The sequence below is a fragment of the Malurus melanocephalus genome, unplaced genomic scaffold, assembly GCF_030028575.1.
Source record: "Malurus melanocephalus ecotype Western Australia unplaced genomic scaffold, MMel_1.1 scaffold_102, whole genome shotgun sequence".
Classification (NCBI taxonomy): domain Eukaryota; kingdom Metazoa; phylum Chordata; class Aves; order Passeriformes; family Maluridae; genus Malurus; species Malurus melanocephalus.
In genome coordinates this window covers 232,804-260,074 of record NW_026623334.1, presented here as the reverse complement: position 1 = coordinate 260,074, position 27,271 = coordinate 232,804, and the positions used below count along the sequence as shown (strand labels likewise).

Sequence of the window (27,271 nt, the reverse complement as noted above, 5' to 3'; positions counted from 1 at the left end):
ATGCAGACTGAAAAGGTCACCTCTTCCACCTCTAAGGTCTCCAGAATGGCCTTTTCAGTAAGTGTCAGTGGGCTCAGCTGTTTCAAATGATGCACTGGTTTAAGGGAACCTTGTGCATTTTGGAAAGGGTAAAAAAAGCTTGTGCTTCTCTAAATATTCATGTTAGCCCTGAATATTGCATTTGAGTTAATAGAATAAAAGAGAGAATCAGGCATGACAAGCTGAGGAAAAGCCACAGCTAACATCTCTGCTCATGTGTTCTATGTGGTCTGAAGGACTTGGAAGGAATGTAAGTTGAGTGCCATCTTTCTGTGCTTAAGGTCTTTGCTTGGCTGCCTGTGAAAATTTTAAGGGAAATCACATGTCAGAGTTGCAGCATAAATCCAAATAAAACAAACTTTGAAACAAGTCAACACAAAGGATACAAGAGTCAAAATGAAGCTGAATGCGTACCCCTCAAAAAATAAGAAATAGTGAGTATTTGGATGAGAATTTTATTAGGAGTTTAGTGTCAAGGATTTCAGTTGCTACAGTTGACATAGAACTTGTTTGATAAAACTGCCACGTTTTATCATTTATGTCTTAACATCTCATGAAGATACAGTGCAAGATTGACACACATGGGAAATTTATCAAATAATCTTGGTGTGGGTACTGGTACTTTTGGCTGTTTGATAAATTGCCTTATTTTATAGTGGCATATATGTGATCTTACTTGCAGAGGCATTCCAGTTTGAAAGGGTTGGAAGTGCTGCCAGAAATTCTTTGGATGTGGGAATCGCATGCGCGTTCTTTCAAATAATCCTTAATGGCAGCTCTTTGAGCATCATTGAAAGGCAGGAAGCTTGCTGCTCCCCTCTTCCTTTTCCTCCTGCAAAGGTTAAAAGAACTGTGAGCATATAGGGAATGCATGTGAGCCAGTGGTCTGAGCAGAATAGATTGGGACTGAGGGTTGTCTGGTTTCTAAAGCTGTTCCCCAACTATGTTATTTGTTACAGAGTTTACATTCTAATTAAATTATTAGCTTTAGCACATGGAGAATTGAAGGATTTAAGAGTAATACTGTAGTTGRTTAGTCCTCCTCTTTCTATATGGAAGCCATAAAATCCAAGCCAGTCTTTGGGTAGAAGAGTTTCATTAACAGAATTTAAATTTGAGACAGGTAATTGTGTGACCAACAGATGCAGCCTGAGATTGGGGAAGATTTTTAAAAAGCAAAACCAGAAACCAAAAGAAGACTTGCTTCAGGTCATCAGCTAACGAACTGTAACAGCCTGGAAGAAATTCCATAYTTGAATACAATTTTGCCTTGTTGGCACTTGCTTTGTGGTATTATTTTGCTTTGAGGTATTTGGCATATCCTGCTGGATTAAGTGTCTCTGGTTATCGCTGGTTTTTGTGGCATGATAACTTCCATGYAGGCTTTTAATAAGCTGCCTTTTCTGTCAGTGAGCTGCTCTCAGCTCTTGTAGTCAGCAGCAATTCTTACAGCTCAAGCCTTTAGAAGAAGAAAGTCTCTTGCCAGCCAGAAGAATTATGGTGGTTCTGGCATTACTGCATTCTCTTGACTGTCAAACAATTCAGTATCTTGGTGCTTGTTCTCATTCCAGGAAAGCCAATATTTTCAGTGGACATTCACCCAGATGGGACCAAGTTTGCAACAGGAGGACAAGGTATGTCTGTGTACTGACAGAAGGCAGAACTTTGGGTAATAATAATAATAAAAATAYYAATAATAATCTTGTGCCTTCACAGCACTTGAATTGGTTTGACCCTTTAAGCAGGCATCACTTTTATATCTGAGAATCAGATAATTATGTAAGCTGTTAAAATGTGTTGAGAAGTGCTGTTGTTCCTGCAGAAGGCAGGGTTGCATGTTCTGMTGTCCTCATCCTCTTGGACGTCATTGAGATTGTAGCTGCTATCAACGATTGATTCRTGGCCACATGGGCCAAATTTCTTTTTAATTTGAAGAGGAACTGGATGTGCAGTTGGGCTTTTTCAGTTGCTAAATAGTAGAGCTATTGGAACAGARAAGTCCAATTATATAAATTGAATAGCTTAAGAAATATATGCAAAAATATTCTTTGGTTCACAGTAGTGAAAAATTCTATGGTGGCTACAACAATTGCAATTTAGTATTTGAATAGAWCTTTCCTCTTAAAATTTTATTACAAGTAGTTGTTTTTATAGTTGGTATCAGTTATATATAGTATGATTTTTGAACAGAGTTGTATGAATTAATTTTTAATAGCTTCAAGGAAAATAAAGCACTTCTTACTTACTTGCTGTAATTATATCAAAGCACCATCTGTATTCAAATATTTGCAAAGTCCCCACTGCAGTAATGCCTACATTTTCACATCTGTTCTGCAACTGAGATTAATTTGAAAAGCTTTTGTTGAATGTATTTAGAAGGGGGCTTTTGGTCTCTTACAGGTCAGGATTCTGGCAAAGTTGTGATCTGGAATATGGCTCCTGTCCTGAAAGAGGAAGATGAAAAGAATGAAAATATTCCCAAGATGCTTTGTCAGATGGACAATCACTTAGGTAACAAAGTTGGCTGGTTGGTTGTGTTTTTTTGTTACTGACTATTGGTAATTTGCCAAAACTTGAGACCTACATGTCTGTAATTGCACAAATCATGCCCTGTCCAGTGGTGAAGAATCAGTAAAATACAGCAGAATGGTCTCATACTKTGGCTATGTACTTTTCAAGATATTCAGCAGAAAATTTTGTTAAAATGTGGGGAAATGTGCAGAGGAATATAGACACCTTTGGAAATCTCCCCTATAAGCTTTTTTCAGCTATGGCCACAAAGTATTTGATAATACACATTCTGAGAAACTGGRGAGCTCTGAAGGAAAGGACAGGAGAAAAAAAGTGTGAAGATACATTATATGAAGTAATTGGTTATAGTTCTAAATTATTACACTTACTAATTCCAAATGTCATTATTTATAATGTAGTATGGTCACCTGACAAGTTGTCCCTTCTTTTGTTCAAGATATACCTTTCCTTCTTTGCCCTCTTAATCTCACTTTATTTACCAAACTAAGTTTCCTTCATTAGAGGAATATTAATCTTTCTTCCTTCAAGCCTCTTTTGGTGAAGCTTTTTTAGATAAGGAATAGGGTTTTTSAAGTACAAAATTCCTCAACTGCTACTGAAAGATAAGTACCAATTCATTTATCTAAAGCAGGCAGAGTAACTGCTTAGAGTGGAAAAAGCCCACTTAAATCCTAAACGTCTCCTGTCAGGTTTTGCTTATTTATATTATAAACCCTGTCTGCAGTCCAGAACCACTTMTTCACATATTTCATCTCCCAAACTTTCTTTTCTGCATTCCAGCTTGTGTGAACTGTGTGCGRTGGTCAAACAATGGAGTTTACTTGGCGTCAGGGGGAGATGACAAGTTGATTATGGTGTGGAAACGAGCTGCGTAAGCATGTTTCTTCCTTCAGCTTTATCTTTTATTTCAAGTAGGTTACTCTGTCACATCTTAGTGYTCCTTCCYTGTGCTGGCMTTTTGTARGCTCAGTGCTCCACCTGGTGTGTAAGGAGCCCAAACCTGTGATACCAAATCAATCACCTTAAATGCTACCATTTCATGCTATGTACATTTTATTGAAGCTGATTTTTTAATAGCTGGAATTACTTCCTCTAAAAAAAAATTCTTTTTCTTCTGTTTTCATTGTAGGAATAACTGATTATAAAATAGAATTACATTGTGCACTGATTTTCTTTAAAAAGAAAGTGAAGAACTTGTGGTGGTTCTTTTTATAACTGTTTCTGTTTTAATTAGGTACATTGGACCTAGCACTGTGTTTGGTTCTAGTAACAAACTTACTAATGTTGAGCAGTGGAGGTGTGTATCAATTCTCAGAAGCCATTCAGGGGGTAAGTTTAAAGATGTTGTATGAATATAATTATTTATGTATTTGGGAAAAAATATTGTGTTCAGTGTCATGTCTTCTTGCAAATATATATATTTGATGACGAGTCAGTAATTAATTTTAAGAGCAAAGATTAAAATCTAAAAGAAAATATTATTTTTATTTAAATGCTATTTTCATATAAGTAACTTCTGGCAACTATGTAGGAGAAAAATTAACATCTAAGAAGCTTATATTTTGTTATTTTCTAGCTTAAAAATGAATCTGAATAAAGGAAGCTAAACTGTATTTTCAATTAATGTTCACACTGGCAATGAATAATCTGATTGGCAAAAGACCAAGTTTTTGTGAACCAAAGAATATTAATGTTTGTTTAGAAGAAAAATAACTGAAGAGCAATGCAAAAATTGAATAAACAAATAATTTCAAATGCATTTTGCATCTGCTGACATGAGCTATGATTAAAATCAAGATGGAAATCACTTTGATCACTCCACGTGTGTTGGAACAAAGTGAATGCATTGTAATAGCTTGTGTTACCTTTTCATTCAAAACAAGACAGAGTTCTTTGTGCAGGCATTAGTACTTTCTACAATCACTGAACATTTAATTCTTTCCCTTTGGGTTTTTCTTTTCATCCCCATTGAACATTGGAAGTTGGGGAGTCTCACTCCCAATGAGTGTTGCTGTGTTCTCTCTTACCTGCCACTTCAGTGAGGTGATAATAATTTCTCAGTGATAGCAAAATATTGCCACACAAATGCTTTGTAAAAAGATTTTTGGATTTTCTGGTTACCATCAATCTCTTAAATGGAATTTTTTTCCCCCAACAGATGTGATGGATGTAGCGTGGTCTCCGCATGATGCCTGGCTGGCATCTTGTAGTGTGGATAACACTGTTGTCATCTGGAAYGCTGTCAAATTTCCAGGTGAGAACTCTTACATTTYRCATGTGCYRRTGTGTAAAGCTTTGTGACAAACTCKTCCCTCCTTGGGTGTATTCCACTGACTCTTCAAATCTCTAGGTGGGAATGGGTTGTCTGTCTTTTGAGGTGACACACCTGCAGTCTGGTGGGTCAGGACTGGATGGCAATGAGCAGTGGATTCTACTCTGCTGCAGACAACAGCTGCATTCAGACTGTGCTGCTGATTTTGCATGAAAGTCATGATTACATATGTTTTATTTATGTGCCATTTATTTTAAGCTGGCTTCCAATACAGATACCAGAGTGCTTAGACTTTGAAGCTAATTGTGCACCCTCTCAGCCTCTCCTCCCACTGTCTGATAAGCAAGAGTGTGACTGAAAGTAGGTTACCAGGTCTGCCAGCCYTGGGTGTCTGTTGAGTCACAACTTTGACTTGGTTCACACTTGCTGCACAAAGCTGAATTAGTTGTGATAATCTTTGGGTGTGGAGGAAAGGGTGAATGTTTAACTGAAATTCCAGTTCAAGTGTTGCTTTCCACACTTCAAAGTGCCCTGAAGCACCGGGGCTCTGTGGCTCTTCCTGCTCTGATGTATGTCTTACAAGGAGTTTTGCATCCCTTATTTTGGCCAGAGTTCTCTTTATCACTTTTTTTTATATCAGTGCTTTCATAAGTACAGGTTCCAGTTTGGTTGATATTTTGTTTCTACTGTAAAAGAGGTTATACYTAAAACACTGGTTCAAAAACATCTTGTAAATCTTYTCAACAGTCTGCCCTAAAGGAGACYGCAGTAACTACTCTCTGTTCTCAATTTTTGTGTGCACAGAAATTCTTGCSACTTTGAAAGGGCATTCTGGCTTGGTGAAAGGGCTGACCTGGGATCCTGTTGGGAAATACATTGCATCTCAGGCTGATGATCGAAGTTTAAAGGTGTGGCGGACCATGGACTGGCAGCTGGAAACCAGCATCACAAAACCCTTTGATGAGGTACTTCAGAATGTGTGACTGTTCTAAGTGAATTCCCTTAGAATGAATGAAAACTAGAAGAATAACTGATTCTGCACAAACGTGAATTAATTGAGCAGTTCTGAATCAAATGAAGCTCTCAGATGGCAGTTTCAAATGGCGGGGGGGAAAGAACTACTTTCTCATACACAATTTAGTTGACTACAGACTCTTATTGCCATTGGATATTGAGGATGCCATAGATGTGCATGGGTTATGTAGACAGTTTACATTCTGGRTATGTACTGGTTATTCCAAGGAAGTATTGGCACACTGATTACAGTCTGACATTCTTCCCTATGCATCTTCTATTGGCTGCTCTCAGGAATGAGGTAAGTACTTATGAGGGATCTTTGGTCTGGCATCATAGGAYTGTTATGTGATGACTTTGATCAAGAGATCAAGTTTCTGGGGACAGAAGCTGGTGCTTGGTGAGTGGAGTGTTCTGCAGTGATCTTACGGTATTGTGATTAGTGCAATTACTCTTTGTAATAGCCCATATCTGCTTCAACTCACGTGGGAGCTGATGTGGCAAGYTGAAATGTCATCATTAGCTTCATAGCTGAAGCTGTGCTTCAGCCCTGTCACTAACTACGACTGTTACAAATACTGAGGAAGCAGTATCTAAGAATATGTATCATTTGTGTTTCCTCTGAAACAGCCCTCTTAGTTTCTTTTCCCTGCTTTTGATAGGGCTTCTTAAATTACACTACATCACCTGTGTAAACATGGCTAAGTACTGAGAGTTGTGTATAAGGTCATTCTTTCATATTCACAGAAAACTTACTTTGTAATCATATTTCCTGATTCTGAAATTTAAATAGTATTTATTAAAAATTATTGTTTGCCAAACATTTTCAAAGCTGTAGTATGTTTTTTTTTTTGTCAGTGTGGAGGGACAACTCAYGTGTTGCGCCTTAGCTGGTCGCCTGATGGTCACTATCTTGTTTCTGCTCATGCCATGAATAATTCTGGACCCACTGCTCAGATCATTGAGAGGGATGGATGGAAAACCAACATGGATTTTGTAGGGCATCGGAAGGCAGTTACAGTAGTGGTGAGTGAGTGATAGTAATTTATCCCTGAAGTTAAAACTCATATGTGCTGTTTGATAATTTTATGTATAAATGGGACAAGAGGTGAAGAAGGATGTCAAGATTAGTAAAGCAAATGCATGGTGGTGATTAAAAAATGTCARCTTTACCTGTTGGAAGCAATCAGGTTGCTCTTGTGTTAATAGAACTAGATGTAAATGAATGAGACAAGAGGCAATACAGGAGCATGTTAGGAATGTCAAGCATCAGCTTTGTTATCTGTTCAGTGACTTGATTAAAGTAATTTAACTTTCTAGTGGGTTCCTGGTCCTCAGTAAAATTAATATAATTTGCCATTCCWGCTAAGGCATTCAGAAAGCCTCTTAAAAAAGCCTCTTCAGCTTTTGTCAGTGCTCTTATAAACATCTGGTTCGGGACTTTGTTTCTATGAAATGTTGCTTTTCCACCCTTAAGTGAAAAATTCACTTTTAAAGCAGATCTCCTGCTAAAATGTAATTACTGTGATAAAATCTGRGCATCTCATTTGTACAGAAATTCAATCCAAAAATCTTCAAAAAGAAGCAAAAGAATGGGAGCTCCACCAAGTCAAGTTGTCCCTACTGCTGTTGTGCTGTCGGTAGTAAAGATCGATCTCTTTCTGTCTGGGTAAGTGATTTTTTTGCTGCCTTTGAACTTAATGTGGTCATTGGATTACTTGGGGGTTTAGCACAAAGGTCATGTGTACAGCATTAGGTCTTATATTTAGTTTCATGTTCAGGAGTTGTTTTATGTGTCTGTTTTTACAGGTTTAGCTGCGGGGGAAGGAAATGGATTGGTTTTAGTTTATTTCTCTGAAGGCAAGAGCAGTTAGATGCCAGTGGTAGTGTGTGCCCTGCTAAGGGGGAGCAACCTTTATGGGATATAATGCATTACCACAGTTAATAAATGCAACCTTATTTTCTTCCTTTTACATGTCTTCTGTCTKTGTAAAGGAAAGAGATGTGAAAGTGAACAAGCTTTTTGAGCATTCTTTCRAGACTTTGATATCTARTCAGGGTTTTACTTTAAAATCTACACTAAAATTTTTATTCTGGCTAAGACAAGAGTGGCTSTTTTCACATTTATMAATGCAACTGGAAAATACAGGGAAWCAATTGCACTGATTTGTAAAGCTTTGTGGTGAGAACTCGTGCCAGAATGCACCAATTGCTACCTGCAACCTACTATTTATGGATTCCAGTGTGAYATTTATCCATCAATCTCTGGATGCATAACTAAATCTGTTTCTGGTAATGGCCWCCAGTGCATCCCCATATCAAAGTATCAATCAATATGTTTTACTTTCTATTTATACTATGAATATTTCATTTGGAGTGGCTGTTGAGGTTATAGTAGATWCTACAGAGATGCAAAGTTATAGATTGTCATTGCCCTGAGGAGCTTAATAAAMATATATAGAGCACAGTCCTATGGAAGCATAAATAACTACTGAAGATGACAGCTACACTGCATCTGTGAACCTGTGAGCATAAAACTTCCTTGACCATATCAACTTCTGCTTCATTTCAGTTGTACTATACACCATAGATATTAAAGTCCAGTGGTTTGACATTAAAGAGCTTAGAAKGTCTGATTTAGTACAGTTTATTGGGAGTTTTCATATTCAGTTCTTGGTTACTAAGCTGATTCTCAAGTGGAGAGGAATCCGCTTTAAGAGTAATTGTGAGTCAAATTCCCTTTGCTCTTGATAGGTTTCACTTTCTCAGACAAGTAGTCTGAGTGAGGACATGGAAACCTAATCTGGTTTCTGTCTTCTTGTGCTGGCACTTTGCAGCATCCTTATCTCAGTACAGCTTAGAATAGAAGCTGTCTTTCACATCTGTGGAATTGCTTTTGGAGTGGCAGAGAGTGTTTTATGACTGAGATGTAGAGACAGAGTTGATTAAGAAATTCAGTCTGTGTTTCAGAAAGGAGAATTGAATGTCAGCTGTTCCAGAGCTCTTCTGTTGCAGCAGTGGAATGGGTGAACTGGTGCCTCACATACACCAGCAGGCATGCAGCTGTTTCCTGGCCAGATCTTGTTTGGTACATGGTGTTAGGCTCTGGGAAAAAATAATGTAGAACTTCTACATTTCTGAGTGTTGTTTCTTGTTTTCTTAAGCTCACGTGTCTGAAACGACCTTTAGTTGTCATACATGAGCTGTTTGACAAGTCAATCATGGACATCTCCTGGTAAGTTGATTTCTGCTGCTTTTGTCATGAAAGCCAAAGAGTTGCTGTCAACTTTAGGTGTACTTATTACCTGGAAATGCCTTAAAACAGTACAAAATGTGGTTGTTGGAACATAAAGAATTGGTTCCCAAAAGTTTTGTTTCTGCTGCAACATCTTTGGTTGTAGTGCTAGCAGATAACACGTGGTCACATGAGATTATTAACTGAACTAAAAGTAAAGTATTTAGAACATGACACAGTAAAATAGCTGTGGAATGAGTTCATASTTGTTATGATTCTCTGACATTTTCTCATGGAATGTGTATTTTGTAACGTGACTTGATGAACTCAGTTAACTTGTTGAGTTTTATGTGTGTTACATCTAATGAAAAGTTGGCTGGACAATCCACTTTCTCAGCAGTCTGCTGTCCCTAGTCTTGTTTCCTCTTTCTGCAGTGCGTGGTGCTCTGTATTCTCCTGCTTTCTTCCTTAGGTCTGGTCATAAAAGAAGTTAATAGTTTTTAATTAACTGCAATTAACTAATAAGAGAAAAATAATCGTGAGACCACTCAGTAAATTGTTTTCAAAAATACTCTTCATCTRTACATCTGGTGATCTAGAAAGTTAAGGGTTATGTACAAGAAAAAACTCAGTAGTTTTAGAAGATAGGCACACGGCTGTTTACATAGGTTGTCTTAATTCTATCACCTCCTTACTTCTGAAACTCCCTTAATAGTTGCAGCAATCTCTTGGTGGGTTTATACTGTGAATTTTGAAGCTTACAATTGTGTAACATTCTGGTTTCTATGTGCCATGTGGATTTTGCCATGAAGTTCRGTGAACCACAATAAAAAGTTTTCAAAACCAAAACATTTTTCTTTCATTAACAGATTAAGGCAAGAAAGCCAACAAGTAGAATATTTCRTGAGAAGTGCTGCTATTGTTATAGTACAATAGCTTTGAATAGTTTTGTTTTCCTGTCGTGTTTTTTATTTCTCCATCTGCAATTTGCAGATTTTTCATGACATGAAGTCATTGGGAGTAAGAGCTGGTTAACATTTTGCAATTTCTGAGGAAATGGTTTTGTGGGRTATTTGAAAGACAAAGGATCATCAGGCAGCTTATTACTTTATATCCTGTTTACAAATTTAAACGGATGGCTGAAATGTCAATAATATGAAGTGTTCCCAGAAACMTGCTCCATTCTGAAAAGAGACTGAATAAATTCAGAGAAACCTGAAACTATTATATTGTTCTATCTGTATAACTTCTATTTTAGAATTTTAGACTGGGATCCATCAGCATAATATCTGCAAATGATTATGTTTTCACAGAACAATTGCTTGGATCCAGAGGTCAATAGGAGCTCAGCAATTTTCTCTGCTAAGCAGGCAGAAAACTCCCAACAATATTTTATTGTTTTCTAAACTTGGAGTACTGTTCGTTTACCTTGTTTCACAGTGCTGAGGCTGATTTCTCTGGATGTGATACTATCAGGGCACCAGCTGCCAGAAAAATAGRGGTTTTCAAATGCCTATAGCTGTGGTACATTGTAATAGATTTTTAATAACTTGGGTGATAGGACTTTGGAGTTTTACCAGCTTTCCTTTCYTCTTCCCTTCTGTGTAACAATTCATCTGTAAACCACTGTGTCGCTGCCTCTGKGAGCTCTGTGCTTGGAAGTGTCTGGAACAGCAGTCAAAATTCATTAAGTACTTTTTAAATGTGCAATTATAGGAATTATAGGTTATATATGCAACAATGTAATTCTATTAAGATTTGAATGTATAGCTTCTCCTCTCTCTTTTTGCTARGAAAACCATTTGAGACCTCTAGAAGAGGGTTCCAATATATTCCCACATATAAGAACATGTGCAATTTATTTAAAAACCCAAATAATGAACAATAACAAAATCAAACCTGTGTTCTTGCCTCGTACCAAGATTTTTGGACTGCTTGATTGCTGAGAGTCCCTTTTTTCACCACTTCCCTTAAGCACAAAAATTTGGTCATCTCTTGAAGCAGATACATTTATAATTTCCTCTCACTGTTCCTTGTGAGCATTATTCTGGTTTATCCTTCAGGAAAGTTTTCATGGTGCTGCTCATGCCATGGGCAGGTGTATTGTCCCAATGCCACCATCCTTGTGCAAAGGATCAGGGACTCAGAGCACAGGGACTCTGCTGCTTGCCATCCTGTCTCCTCGCTGTCCCACCTCTTTGGTTCCATCAGTTGTTGCTGCAATAATAACTAAAATTTTTATTGAACAATCTATCATACTTCTCCTTTGCATCAATGAAAGATACTAAAAACAAACTTGGATCTTTATTTCCTTCAGGACCCTTAATGGACTTGGTATCCTGGTGTGTTCCATGGATGGATCAGTGGCATTTTTGGACTTCTCCCAGGATGAACTTGGGGATCCACTCAGCGAGGAGGAAAAGGTACAGTAAGCACTCAGAGAGCCTGTGATCATATTTCAGGMATGTATTGATTCAATTAAAATATTGGCTTATTTATAGAAGTATGTAGTAAATGATTTTCATATTACAGAGAATGTGCTCTTGTCTGCCTTACATATCAYTAAAAAAGAGTAGTCAAGAAATGAATTTGTGGTATTAGTGGGAAAAAAAGTATTTGGAAAACATCTACTTGCTTATGCATAGTTATACATGTGAAGTAATTATTTGGCCAAGGAAACAAGAAGTGTGTGCCTCAAAACACTATAAAATTACTCTTTTACTTGTTAGCAAGTCTTTTTGAACTGGTTGCTATTGGTTGTTTCTCCTCTCATTGAGCTTTGAATTCTAATTATTTTACATATTGATTTCGTGTTAGTTGAAAACACAAAGAAAGAAAAAGAAATATAAATGATCCAGAGGGCAGTTGCACTTTATGGATTCCAYTGGATTTATGTGATGCCACTGTGTTGTAATTTGTGATATAGCACTTGTAGTCACTCACATCTTTAAYRCCCACAGAGCAACATTCACCAGTCCACCTATGGCAAGAGCCTGGCTATCATGACTGAAGCTCAGTTGTCCACCACCATTATTGAGAATCCAGAGATGCTCAAGTACCAGCAGAGGCAGCAGCAGCAGGGGGATCAGAAGAATGCATCMATTCGGGAAGGCTCTGGCAATTCCACAGCTCCCAAAGTGGCAAGCATGGTTAATGGGGAGAGCCTGGAGGACATTAGAAAGGTGGGTGCTCTTGGGCACTGTCAATACTGAGCCAATAAATATCCAACTGCCTATGATACAACCAGTTTCTGCATCCTTGTTTGTGTTGAATGGCACCTTTCTGCCRGTTAACCAAGTTAGTGCGTTATTTCCTGGGACTTGTTGGAAAGTTAAATGCTTTTAAGCAGAAGTGAGRCTATGTGGAAATGGATTTTTGGATMTTTCTATGATGGGTGCAAAATTCTTGGTGTGCAGAAAGGAAGCCAAGAGTAGCTAATGACAGAGAAACGGTAGAACTGTGCTTCACTTTCTCAATYACAGAGGTTGAAAGCATTATTTAATTCTCTCCTAAACAYAGAACACAACCTCTAATGAAAGATTTAATATGCACAGATGACAATGTTTTAGACTTGGTTCCRAAGTGGAGAGCAGATGACATTCTCCACAAATGCCTTTTCTACAGGTGGATAGACTGAAAATTGGAAGTGTGTGTTTATGGGAAAAAGTCTTTGTTAAYGAATTTTTAATAAGKCACYTCTTCTAATATACCTATTCTTRTCAGTTTGAAAAATAAAATTAAAATAGCATTTCCCATTTATCAGTAACTATGATAAAATGTATTTCCTAACAGAATCTCTTAAAAAARCAAGTTGAAACACGAACAGCAGATGGTCGGAGAAGGATCACACCTCTCTGCATAGCTCAACTGGACACTGGGTATGTTTGGAAGTAATCTTTAAAATCCTTCTTTACCTTCTTATCTTCTTTTTTCTTTGTTACCTGTTCCAAACCTGGCATTCTGTCTTATGGCATCATAAAACACTTCTTGGAAATAAGTRTGTATTTTCATGAAATAGAGTTTCAACTGTCTTCTTTAGCCATGAAATCTCACTCCTAAAAGATCAGGCTAATTCTCATTATCTACTGTTACAGATGAACAATGCTCTAATGTATTGTTGATTCATATCTATATTATGGCTTTATTATCCTTTGGATATGAGAAATTGCTCTGGAAAGGTACTGGGAATTTATTTRGGTTGTATATGAGTATCCACATGTGGAAAAAGGAAGAATGGAATAAATAGTTTAGTTAAAATTACTACTTTTCAATTCCTTTTAAAGTGTTTTTGAGAAATACATATATTATTTGTCTTTTTGCTTAGGGATTTTTCTACAGCATTTTTCAACAGCATCCCAATATCTGGAACTCTGTCTGGCTCAATGATGTCTTCTCAAAGTAACCAGCAGCTCATGTCACTAGATTCTAACGCAGCAAATTCCCTTAATACTTCAAAGCCTTCTGTAGAGCCAACAGCAGCCAGTATAAAACCAACAGATGATGCAGCCAATAAAGATGGGTCAGTATTTGCTGGTTTGTTTTTTACTTACACGAGTCTGTTTAGTTTCTAATTCTTGTTTACAGAAGTACACAGTTGATTGTTAATGCTTTAACAAAATGATRAGCTTATGGGTTGTAGGGTTGGTATTAGTAAATAATAGAAGGTTTTCCAGTAGTAGGAGTATGAAACTACTTTACATCAGATTCTGACCTGTGTCCTCTCTTCATCCCTGTATAACAACCCCATCAAAGCACAGTGACATTGACTTGTCAGAGCACAAGTGCTGATTGGCCAGTGTGTCTTTCAAATTAATTACAGAACAACTAAATTTTACTTGATCTTCCATCAGTGGTAGCACTGACCTGGCTGCTTCTCAGTGTGTTTTTATAATATTTTTAACAGCATAGTGTAATTAAAACCTCTACTTCTCCATCAAATTCAGTTGAAATTGGCCACAGATTAAAAAATGAGCGGGTGGACTATGAGAGATGATTGACAGATGAAACTATTAAGTATCCTTTTCTTTGTAAATTGTACTTCTAGCAGCTCTTTAGTACAAGCATCAGTTATTTTAGAGCCATTCATTCTCTGAATTCATTCTCTGAATGAATTGAAAAATCTCTAAAGTAAACAGCTATTCAAATAACAGATCCCTGGAATGCTTTAGTGTGGGGAAAACAACATTCCTTTGCCCTAGAGTTATGCTTGGAAAGGCCTAATAATCAGTTTGTATTTTTCAACAATGAAGTCTAAACCTGGCGTGAATTGTTTCATCCCAAATAGTTTGATTGATAAACAGTGAATATAATATTGTAATGGAAATATTTGGTGACCTGAACAAGGGGTAAAAGCAGGAGCCCCTGTGATTATTTTAAAAAGTGATCCTTTCYYTTGGTGCAAGTATCAGMTGAAAGTATAATTTCATTCCCRAATTTAAAATACTAWTAAATAAAAATAAATTCATTAGGGYCTTTTAATCCAGATATGTGGCCACTCTGAGGTGTATCATAGACAGCTTCTGAGAGCAGGCAAAGCTTGCAAAACACTGATGCATGAAAGAGTGGAAAAAGAATATCATTAATGATGATGTACTGGAGTGAAAGGTTTTAACATGGTTTCTGGTATTATCATGAATGCTGGTTGTTGTGAGCAGTGCAGGTTACCAGTATTAAATTTCTTTCAATCCTTCTTTTGCTGTCTGTTTTGTTGACAGTGTAAATGCTACCTCTGCCTCAGCTGCTCCTGCATCGTCTTCCTCTGTGTTGACAACTCCATCCAAGATTGAACCTATGAAAGCATTTGATTCTAGATTCACAGAACGATCCAAAGCCACCTCAGGGACTGCTGTTGTAACAAACACAAATCAGACTGTTGTGGACAGGTAAGACACAGCCTGGGGTAGGGGGAAAACAATAATGTAGAGTTGAAACTAATTCTCTGTGGTGCAGATGTCAGTGCTGACACTCTAGAAGTTGTCTTGGATTTCTTCCATTATTRGAAGGAAGGGAACAGCTACAAATAGGTAAATTCTGTGCTGGTGTTGTCCCTTTGTACATTTGTCCCTGGCATTTTGGTATCAAGCAGATTCTTCAAGGTATTCCAAGTTGAAACTATTGCTGTAGGAAGCTGTGTGTGCTCTATGGCATGCTCAGCCACATGCCTCCCTGTGTGGCTGAGTGCAGCTGGGCTCCTCAGGAGACAAAACCAGCCAAAAATAGCCAGACTGCATCTCTGTTCAAAAGAGATTTACTTCAAGATAAATTACCATACATGTCAGCAGATTAACTCTCATCATCACAGCTATGTTTCAGTTTTATGCCTTGAAGGCAGGCAGAGAAGATTCTTTGATTTTAAAGGGTTTTGGCTCTGGATCCATGTGATTTAAGAAAATAAAAAAAAAGAAAGCATTGTTTTGTGACATAGTTATGGCATAAGTATTCCTGCTTCACCAAAACAAGTAATAAAAAATGGGCAGTCTTGAGAAAGAAGTATGTAGTTCCCCAGTTATTATCAATAAAACATGTTTTTATACATTAATATTTTTATGTCAAGGAGCTTAACCGTGGGATGCAGAAGCATGATGTATTAAATTACTCTCATAATTGCTTCTGTTATGTCAGTGAAATATGGATAAAAGTGTATTGTTTGGCATAATTCAGATACCAGAGGAAAAAGGTTTGGATTATGCAAGGTATTTTACTGAAGCTGAGCAGTTAWAGAATAAGTGGCAAAGCAGTGTGAGTTAATAACCAGCTGTTGGAGGGAATGGGAAGAGTGATTTAATGAGCTATTTTAGGGTATAATGGTTAACAAGAGAGTTCACAGGGATTGTACTTTGAATTGGTTATATTAAATTTAGTTATATAGGGACATGGACCTGTTGGAGCAAGTCCAGAGGAGGCCACAAAGATGATGAGAGGGCTGGAGCTCTTCTGTGAAGAGCTGGGGCTGTACAGCCTGGGAAGGAGAAGGCTCCAGGTGACCTTATTGCAGCCTTCCAGTGCCTGAAGGGGCTACAAAAAATGGGAGAGGGACTTTTCACAGAGGCATGTAGTGACAGGACAAGGGGAAATGGCTTCAAACTGAAAAAGAGCAGGTTTAGATGAGATATTAGTAAAAAATCCTTTACTGTGAGGGTGGTGAGACACTGGAATGGGTTGCCCAGAGAAGTTGTTGATGCCCCTTCTCTGGAAGTCTTCATGGCTGGGTTGGATGGGACTTAGAGCAGCCTGGCCTAGTGAAAGGCGTCCCTGCCCATGGCACAGAGTTGGAATGAGATGGTCTTTAAGGTCTGTTCCAACCCAAACCATTCTGGGATTCCATGATCATGTTTCCTGAAATGAAGATGGAGCAATGAGGTCATTTGTTGGTTTGCAGATGCACATTTTGCAGTAGTCAGAACTGAACAGAACAACTGCTGGGGATAGACAACAGAATGAYGAAGCAGAAAGTCTTATGTCCACTGAAGGGRAAAAGATAAAGTACTCTTGCATCTTAGAGTGCTGAATTATTTGTATCAGCTCAGGGAAAGAGATCTGATTGTAATTGGAACTGAATGCTAAAATAAAGTTGCTATTTCCAGCTTTATCCCGTGGCTAACTGCTGGTTTGATTAATTTTTTCAAAGGGGAGAATATGTCTGATTGGCTTATGTATTTATTGCACATTGTACTTTCAGAGAGGATTTGCCATACCTCTTCAGCTTCCTCCTCTTGCCCTTGTGCATTTTGAAATGCAGTCAAAGAGGGCTAAGAAATGTCAACTTATCTGCAAGAAGGCAATATGTGGGATACGTGGCAACTTTTGGAATCAGCTTTTTTTTTACAGACTTCTTTTTTACAGACTGAAGGATCAGAATTTAATTAAAGACAATAAGCCCAAGGACATTTTGGAGAGCAGCAGTGACAGTGAAGAGAAGATTCCAGCTGTTAAACCACTCAGTGTACCCAAACGGAAACTGGAACTTGAGGGAGAAACAGTAGAAAAGAAGAAAAAAGGAAGGCCTCGGAAAGAYTCCAGACTTGTACCAGTAACTTTAACTGTTCAGGTGAAATAAATAAGATTAATTGTGGCTTTCAACATTAATAAAGTCAGTCCCGTGTTGACTTTTCCCATCAACTCAGGGAAACACARGCAGTACCAGTCCCTCAGAATTTTTAGCCATGTTCCTCCATGCCTTTAAATTTACTGGTTTTAGAATTTAAGATTAGAAAACACCGGTGTGCATGGTGTGGCAAATATGTTTTATCTTCCATATAGATATGCAGGTACTTCCTAAAGTCCCAGCAAGCTAAGTAATGATAGCCTGCCAAGTGACTATATAGAATGAAATGAAATGCCATCAGGTTTTGGTGGTGTCTGATGGAGAGTGCCCAAGCACAAGAAAGTGATTTGGATATGATTACTTAAATGGTTATGAATTTCCTCAGAACCCTAAAGTAGTTGCATTACAGCTTTCATCATTTTGGGGTATATAGATTTCTCTATTTTAAGTATGTAGAGCTTAGATTTTACATGCAATATACCAKAATTTCTGTGAATTAGTTGCAGCTGGAAATAGGGGATATTTCCAAAAGAACAAAAAGACCAATTAATTTTATTTTTCCTTAATTCTTAGAAGCTATATGAAAAAACTTGTATTCGTACAACTAATTGGAAAAAAATTAATATTTGCGATTGGCATTATTTGGAGTTTTAAGAAAATTCTCTTTCAAATTGATTTGGTAGAATATATTTAGTTTTGACGTACTTTTAATAGAAAAATGTAACTATTTCTKCAATTTTTTTCCAGTCCCCAGCTACACTGGCCTCTGAGAAGGATGCTGCTTGCATCTCTGCACCAGCATTAGCACTTAAACTGCCAACCCCAATCCCACAGAAATCGTTTACTTTGCAAGTAAGTGGACTATAAGGAAAAAAAGATCTATACTTGAAAAAACAAACAAAAAAAAATCCTGGTATCTTTTAAATATTTCTAGGTTATTCACATCCTTTGTGAAGTTAATATTTGAATGCATGTATTTGCTCAAGGAAGCAAGATGGTGAACACTTCAGCTTCTAAGAATATGTCTTTATGAGTAAAGATAATGGCAAATCAGCTAAAAATAGGACATTTCTGACCTAGCTAAACTTCAAAGAGGAGTGAGTRCCTCTGGTTCATCAGTGCCCTCCCTGGTTTGCCAAAGTGTGTGGTGCAGATAAGAGCCTCTGGTGGGAGCAGCTGCTGCACTGTTGCTGCAGTGGTGTTGGAAACCACTGAAGAATAAAAACAAGGGTTTTCTGAGAGCACTCTGGAGGTGCTCTGCATCTGAACTGGAAAATAGTAGTGCTTTAGGCATTTATGGAATAGTTTTTATGCATGTTTAGGCTGTGGTAGTCTGGTTCCAATTGCGAGACTGTGGGGAGACTGGGCACATACAGACTTGATCTGATGCCCATAATGGGGAAGCAGAGACAGACTGGCACAACCTTTCCTTACSTTTGTGCTTCAAATACAAACAAATTATTTGTGTTTTAGCCAAGGCTGATTTTCAGAGGTCTGCTCCTTTTGAAGTGCCATGGTATATTTTGAAACAGACAATGCCATACTTAAATCTGCTCTTAAAGACAGCATTATTTTGGATCTAATAGCAGTTGCTGCTATTTTGAGTAGTTTTCTCCTCTTCCAAAAATTGTTTTATTTTTTTTGTGTTCCAGATAAGTTCAGATCCTTCAATGTACCTTGAAGTGGAGAATGAAATGACCTCAGTGGGGGGTTCAAAGTTGAGCAGGTTAAAGTGTAATCGAGAAGGGAAGGAATGGGAGACAGTCCTCACCAGTCGAATCCTCGCTGCAGCAGGAAGCTGGTAAGAGAATATGTTTTAGAGGAAGGGGGTCCTGAAGGCCAGAAGACATTTTTAGCTGTACAAAAGTGCAGTTCACAGTTATTTTTCATAATAAATATTTATGGATAGAAGTGCGCACTGTTCTTAGTCTCAGGTTTTGCTTAAAGTATTAACTCCATGCAGTCTTAAAACATCACCAATTCATATTAGCTAGTTACAACTATTTTCCTGTATTTTTTACATTTCTCATTTAAATTTCTTCATTAAAGCTGACTAAATCATACATGACAGTTTTTCAAATGCTAGCCACTGAAGAATGAAAAACTTGAAATGGCATGTTTTGTCATGAAGTGTTTTCTTGAGTCTTTTGCTATTTTTTCTCTTAATTTTTCTCAATTTTGCCCAGTTCCAAATTCAGAGTTTAACTTKAAAGTTTGTTTCTGAAGCCTGAGCCCTGTCCATGTCTGAAAAAGAAGCAACAGATTTTAAAGCTAAATACAAGTACAGACTTGAAGAAGAGCTTGTGTATACCCAAAAGCTTCATTGATATTTCCAGCTATGCCCTTTTTTCTGTCTAGTTTATAACTTTTCCTCTTGGTATCAAAATTTTTTTCTTAAAGCTGCAATAGTTACTTTTTGGGGAGTTTACCCAAGTTGTATGATAGCTTCAGAATTCACCCCATTTTTATGCTACTTGGATTTGACCATATGTATTTTTTTTTTCCAGTGAGATTGTAACCGTGGCCTGTGAGAAACGAACAYTGTCAGTATTTTCAGCTTGTGGTCGTCGCCTTCTTCCTCCTATAATATTGAATACACCCATTTCCACCCTGCATTGCACAGGTTCTTGCATCATGGCTCTCACCACTGCTGCTACGCTCTCTGTTTGGTAAGGACACGTTTGGCTGCAGCAGTGCCTCAGCTCATGTTCATAGGTACCTTCAGTTGTGTTGCTGCATTGCTGTTCAGACTGAGGCTTAAACCACATCTGGTCTGAGCACAAGTCCATTTTTGAATAGAATATGCAGAATTAACTGGGCAGGACTTGTTTGTGTTTCAGCAGAATCCTGTCTYTGTTCTTGGACATTCCATGATATTGAACTTCATTCTAGAATGAAGATAAAGATTAAAAGTGCTTGTGATGTATGTGGAATGGATTGGGTGAGGGGAAAGGAGAAATAAGGATATTTCCATCTTCCATCACACTTAAATGAGTTTCAGGGTTAAAATGCTCCAGCCATTTTCAAGATATAAAGATAAAAACAGTGGTAACTTGTTTATAGTTTAATTCAATCTAATGTCTCAGGCAAGTCAGAGCTCCTAAAGGAGTTGTTTGGATCCTCAGTGTTTGCTTTGCTGTAATGAGGTTTCCTGATAAAGAGCCATAAAAATTACTCTCTGCTACTGASTTCTGTCTCGCCATAAGGGGTTTGAGTTTGCCAAAATAATTTTGTCAAAGCAATGAAGAAAATGTCAAAACAAAAAACCACACAAACAAACTCCCAAACCCCCCACTTTGTCATGAATAGTGAAGAAGTGCATTTGTTAAAAGATTTTGGAGTTRTTTGTTGTTTGTTGACTGCAGACTTGTCCTTTTGTCTTTTTYAGGGATGTTCACAAGCAGACAGCCATTGTTAGAGATGAGTCTTTGCAAACAATATTTTCAGGTAATAAAAAAGATCCTTTAATTACCAACCTTTGAGCCCACCTGTACTATATAGTGCCATTTGTGAATGTGATGAAATTTTCTGAAACCTGAAAAGCCTAAACAAATAATTTCCCTTYATTATGTAATAAAGGCGAGTTCTTGAAATAACAGTGATGACAATATCAGTGAGTAGCAAACTTGTGTGAGATCTGTAGCTTATATTCTGCCTCACTTCTGAATGTAGAAATTCAGCATTGTGGAGATTTTCCCTAGATAAGGAGAATTTCCTGATAAAGCCCAYGTTCCTTATAAATCACAGCATCAAGACTGATAATGTATTTTGCAAAATTGGTGTTAATGCTATTGCACTGAACCTGGTGCTTGCTATCATTATGTCTTGGCCTTCCTATCAGTGCCTGAGAGCAACATTGAACGTTTTTCTGTTGGTTGGTAAAACCAATAATGAATGGTGATACCATTCCTTACCATCATGAGTCTCAGGCAAGACTCCAACAGAAACAGTTTGGTCTGATTTGACTTGTAGGAAGTGATGCAACTGTCTCTCAGATCTTGCTGACTCAGCATGGAATTCCTGTCATGAGCATGTCTGATGGAAAGGCCTACTGCTTTAATCCTTCTCTTTCTACATGGTAAGTCGTGTATTATTTCCTGCTTTTGCAACTTGGAGGAACTGGCGTGTGTTCTGATTTACTGGGAAGAAATCATTCTACCTGAGAGTTATGGAAGATTCATTAATTAACACAAGAAAAGACTACACAAGAGTCTAAGTCTTGTTGGCTTTCCCCTGGAAAGGCATAGGTTCCTATGAAAAATTTCCATGTCTTTCCAAAACAGGTTCTTTGTTGTCTAAGAGGAAAAAAAACCCCATGTTGTAGTCCTAATATAATTGTTGTAATTAGTGTAATGAGCCTGCTTGATGAAAGGGCTTATTGTTTTAACTCCTCCTAAGCATAATTGTTGTTATTCAACTACTTGAAGCAAATCCTCTGGGAAAAGAAAAGCACCTTATTCTTTATATTAAGGGAGTAAGGAGCAGAGGACAGGCTCTCAGCCAAAATTGTGAATTTGCTGCCATTTCTTAGGTTGTACCACAACTTGGGAAATATGTAAAAGAGCAATGCCTTTAGTCGTCACACAATGATAAAGCAGCAAAGGGTAATTTAAATATTTGTACCATTTTACCCCTGTGCTGAAGGTCTAAACTTAGCATTGGTTTGACCACTCTTTCTCCTGGCATCTCAAGGCAGTGAAGATGATATCCTTGATCAGGTGTGGAAATGGCAGCTGTAATGTTAGCTCCCTCCACATGAAGGGATAGSTGTAACTGTGGAAAAGATTGTCAATGTGTCTGTCTGGTGTGTTTGGGGGGTGATCTGACATGAGTTAAAATCAGGTTTTTAATGAGATGAGTCAGTCATTACCTGTGTTCCCTCCAGGCATCATTCTGGCTTCTTATTAGACTGTAAAATAACAAGTAGGAAGTTAATTTCCTTCCAAACTAACGGTAAATTCTATTATGCAATTAACATTTTGAACTTTAGGGGTCGGAGAGACATGGCATAAGCAGAATTTGGACATGCAGTGGGAATAATCCRGGTCCCTGGAATTCCTGAGCAGTTCAGTGATATTTTCTGGGTCATCTGAAAACACAAGTCAGGCTTTGAGGCAGAACAGAGCTGGATCCGCTGATGTTGCTCTTTGCACTCCTCTGACTTGTTTTTTGGTTGTTTGTTTTTTTTTCAGGAATCTTGTTTCTGACAAACAGGACTCTCTAGCACAATGTGCAGACTTCAGGACTAGTTTGCCATCCCAAGAAGCCATGCTGTGTTCTGGGCCCTTGGCTGTAATACAGGGACGGACATCAAAGTACGCACTCGCTGCCTTCGTGTCATCAGCACATTTTTCTGGGTTTTCTTCTGTAATTTATTCCCATGCCTGAATCACTGAGTTAGTTCTTCAAATGCCAATRGCTCTGAAATGATCAGTCCTTCATACAGTGTTTTTTTCCAGCCTTTGCATGTTTATAGTGTGTACTTTAATGTTAGGAGATTGTTTGGAGTGCAGCAAAGCATGCTATAAATGTCATCATTTTAAGGTTCCTCTTTACTGGATGGGTAAAATATTGGACAGTTCTGTTTATGTAATACTTTTATTAGCTAAACTCAGGGTTTTTTTTAGGCCTTCTGGAGTAGGCCTACAAATTTTGAGTAGTTCAGTTGGCCTTAAAAAAAATGAAGTCTTAGAGAAAGTTGAGATATTAGTCATCTAGTGAGTATTTTTAACATGTGAAAATATCACCAAGGAATTGTGTGAGCCAGAGCAGATCCATGTAGGTAGTTTAATAGCTTATCCTCACTTGGATTTGAATTAGATTTCCCAGACAGATTTCTTTGCTATTTCTGCACTTCACATCTAAATTTAATATTTTTTTTGTAGAGAAACTGTATGGAGTTGTGTGATTTTATTGCTGTTCTCCTGAGGGGAAGGAGAAAAATTAACATTCAATTAATTGTGAAAAACATTTGAAATCCAAACAAACAACACTCTCTTTTTGRGAGAGAGAGACAATAACAGACTGAAAAATTCCATTTTTGAAAAAATTTCTAATAACTGGTTACTTTTTTTTAAAATCAGCCTTCTTACAACAATATGTTTATATGCACGAAATCCTTTAAATGCTTCATCTTTATATCTTGTGTGCTTTTGAAAGGTCAGTGCAGTAAAGCTAGTGCTACAAAAAGATATATTCCTTAAACTTGTATCTGATTTTATGGCACATTAATCTGTTTGGTTTTGCAGTTCGGGAAGGCAAGCTGCAAGATTGTTCTCCATGCCTCATTTAGTGCAACAAGAAACAACACTTGCATACCTGGAGAACCAGATAGCAGCAGCACTTATATTACAATCCAGTCACGAATATCACCACTGGCTCCTTATCTATGCACGGTACCTAGTTAATGAAGGTGAGACCTGCTGGGCTGTGGTGCTTCTCTGCAGCTCTGATGGGCTTTTGAGAAACACTYTGTTTGTGTCATGTATATGTATGATTGCATTTAATGTCCTCCTTTTAGTACTTGGCTTCTGGACTCAAGGTTTATTTAAAACCAAACAAATGGCGTTTGCTTCTGCAGTGCTCAGGAATCCTGTTGTGACACGGTGACTGTGAGCAGACCATGGYCCAGGGAAGCAGTGCCATCTGCAGACTCCAGTAAAGGCAGTTGCATTTTAAAAAAGCCCAGTGRTCAGTCAGGCACACCCATTGTATTCCCTGGCAGCAGCTACAGGTGTTGCAGGGGAACCAGCAGCACTTTGTAAAATGCAGAACGTTCCTCAGCCAGCTGACAATTGCTGGCTGATGTGAGATGGAGGGGTTGCTTGGTGTCTGACACTCTGCACCAGAGCACAKAAAACTGCAGACAATTTGCTTGTATCACTTGCACTTTATTATGTTTTTACATTTGGAAATTTCAACTGCCTGTAGTGGTGAACCCCACATATTAAACTCTGCGAGGAAGGAAACCCACAAGAAAGTTCCTTGTGTCTATTTTATATTTGAATACACTTAATCTCCATGTTGTTAATATTAAGTAAGGTTAACTAATGGACTTTATACTTTTTAGATTCTAGAGATCTCTGTTGTATCTCTGCCTGTCTGCATTYGTAACTTAGTAGTTCCCATTGTATTAATTCAGCCTTACTCCTCACCTTGCATAATCATTCTGCACAGAGGGAAATTAAATGGTTCGTGTTGGGCCACCTAATAGGTGTTGGCAGAATTAAAATCAAACTCATTAATTTTTGCCTTTTGACCTTCACCTTATTTAACAAGAGAGCTTGTTGAACTGCATGTGGTTCTCTCTGTCCTTCCCCAGTTGAAATTAAAATATTCATTTTGGGTCATATGTTAAAGAGATGGTTGTACTTTTAAAAGCCTTCACTAATGAGAAACTCTGCTGTGTGTGCTGGGTTCGTCTGGCACCTGCAAATGTTACTGAGATGGATGGATGGATGGATGGATGGATGGATGGATGGATGGATCTCACAAAAACTGTGCTTTGCCAGATGTGTATTTTTGCTGCTTCACTAGTTTTCTAGAGTTGCTGAACTTTCAAAATTGCACATCCCATTATTGACCCCTTATTATGACTATTTCAACATCTACTGAATTCTAATCCATTAAAATATTCGATCTATTACACATTGATTGGCAAGTTACTTTTGGCTGAAGGTGAAGGATGTAGACTTTGTTATTTGCAAGTGAATTCTCCCCTCTGATTTTTGGGTGAATAAAAGTGGCCTGGAAGCTGTGTGTGGTCTTATTAAAGGTGTCTTGGTTTTTTAAAAGCTGGTATGTTTATATGGAAGGCGGGGGTGAGGTTGAGATCAGGGCAGTTCTTAAAACAACCTGGAGTAATTACTTCACACTTCAGTTTTTCTCCCTATGGTAGATCATCTTTAGTAGTGGTTTTAGTTTTGAGAACCTTACATAAAACCCTTCAGAGCTCTAAAAATCATCTTGCATTTCCTAAGATTTGCTRTAAGAATAGTAATATAACTTCTCAGAAATCAATGTTTTGGGCTTTATTTTATTCTCAATACTTGTAATTCTTCCCTGAAAGTTGTCTGTTGTGGAGTGGTTATATGTAGTGAAATGCTTCTGAATGTGATTTTATTTCTGATAATATGCAGGGTTTGAATATCGTTTGCGAGAATTATGCAAGGATTTACTGGGTCCAGTCCATTACTCAGCTGGAAGTCAGTGGGAATCAACAGTTATGGTAAGTTTAATGAAGAACTGATAACAGTTTAATGAGGAACAAAGAAGAGTTTCCCATTAAAATTACAGGGTATTGCTCTGATCACAAAAGCAGGTTTCTTCCCATGGCACTGAGATTTATTCCATGTGAAACCATTGGCAAATGCTTGTTTTTCCAGTGTCAGCTGTGGTGCTGTTTTGAGTATCACACAGATGAAGGAGAGTTGCATGTTCAGCTCTCCACATTTTCAGGCAGCAGCTTTGAAACAGGGACATGCCAAAGACACATCATCCCCCTCAGAACACAGCCTGGAGTCTGGAACTGCAGAGGCTGCTCCAGCTTTGTGAGGGTGTAAATGTAAAGACAGTTTTTATTCTGGGAGTCATGGAAGCTGTGTGAGAACATAAAACAGCTCTCTCTAGGCAGGAAAAAGGGCATGAATCTTAAACAGCTTTATGGAACATGCTAATGATAACAAGGAATAGATTCTGAGGATGCTTTTGTGTTTTCTGTGCAGGGTTTACGAAAGAGAGAACTATTGAAAGAGCTTCTTCCTGTTATTGGACAGAACCTCCGCTTCCAGAGGCTTTTCACAGAGTATCAAGAGCAGCTGGACATCTTGAGAGACAAGTAGGGTGTCCCCAGATTTTCCCTGTGGGGCCTGGTCTGAGAGAAACTGCTGAACAGCGYTAACCAGAGACAGAAGAGGAGCGAGAGCCCGGTCAGGGGGGACACTCCTGAAGAAGGGCTGTGCCGCAGAGGTGCCAGCAGATTCCTGAAAATGATGAGTGGAGGAGATTGACAGTTTCCCAAGTGAAACTCGACCATCGAAGCTGTGGCCTCTGTTTCTATGGAAAGTCATGGATATGTACTTCAGGGGGATCCTTTTGGATCTGGATCTCATTTAATATTAAAACTAGCTGAGAACTGTTTGTGCGGTTTCTTGGATGTCCTGTGAAAAGCACAGTACTTCAGAGTACACTGAACAGCATATTTAACCCTGTTTAGGGTTTTTTGCCTGAGGATTTATTGAGGCTCAACACTATATTAAATTAGATGAATGAGCCACGTTAAAAGAAATTTCATAAATATTAAGGTATTATGCAGCCAATAGACTCTTTCCTGTGAATATAATAATAATAAGAGGCTGTTCTAACACATGGACTATTTTTGTACTAGAATTTGCTAACTTGTAATATGGAATTTTATTTGGCCAATAATCAGGCTATCACTACAAAGTCATCTTGTAGGAGTTTAATTACAAAGGCTATGTTTCAAAGTAATTCTACCAAATTAACATGTCATCATCAGGTTTTTAATTTTTCAATGTTTGTAAAAGGCATTTTGGGGGGAGGGGGAGGGATACGAGGGGGTGGCTCTTTTTGTAAGTACAAAATAAAAGAACATTGCATTGGTTTAAAAAAAAACAAAAAGCAAAAACATGGTCTTGAATTATTACAAAGGTCACAGGCATCTCCAGAAATGTCAACAGAGGCTGAATCACATTRAGGTGTCTAGAAAGAAATAATTCTGTCTGGATGATCTTTCCTCTGAAAGCATGATCAGACAAGTGCTGGTGATGTCTGTGGAAGTGTCCAGTGTTTGCYCCCAGAGCCCCATCTCAGCCAAGGGCGTGGGAGCTGTGTGGGAGTTCTCATCATCTCAGACAGAGCCAAACAGGCTCCCCTGACCACGGCCCAGAGTGGCCAGCACTGCATGCAGTTATGGCCATGTTCCTTGTGGAGTGCTTTTGGAATTCTACTGAAACCAGATCAAGTTGTTTTCCCAGAATATGTTTGGTGCTGGGAAAGGAGCAACTGAATTGTTTGTTTCTTTGCAGGCTCTGCTGTTTGGATCTGCCTCATTGCTTTGCAATGTTTTTGAGTAAGAGAATTGAAATGAGTATGTGTATTTAAACCTTTGTAAAAG

At 38.1% G+C, this 27,271-nt stretch overlaps 1 protein-coding gene across 1 annotated transcript; it reads left to right on the top strand.

The window, feature by feature from the left end:
- On the top strand, positions 1-26,782 carry LOC130575300 (protein HIRA). The gene is made up of 25 exons (XM_057369103.1): positions 1-57; positions 1,505-1,673; positions 2,440-2,550; positions 3,352-3,442; positions 3,806-3,900; positions 4,730-4,825; positions 5,648-5,808; positions 6,716-6,883; positions 7,413-7,526; positions 9,022-9,092; positions 11,410-11,515; positions 12,053-12,274; positions 12,885-12,970; positions 13,417-13,611; positions 14,807-14,974; positions 16,935-17,139; positions 17,884-17,988; positions 18,789-18,937; positions 19,644-19,805; positions 20,525-20,583; positions 21,109-21,214; positions 22,329-22,451; positions 23,385-23,548; positions 25,275-25,363; positions 25,860-26,782. Exons 1-25 carry the CDS (start codon positions 1-3, stop codon positions 25,974-25,976), a joined length of 3,189 nt encoding a protein of 1,062 aa, XP_057225086.1. The 3' UTR covers positions 25,977-26,782.
- The last annotated feature ends 489 nt before the right edge of the window (positions 26,783-27,271 follow it).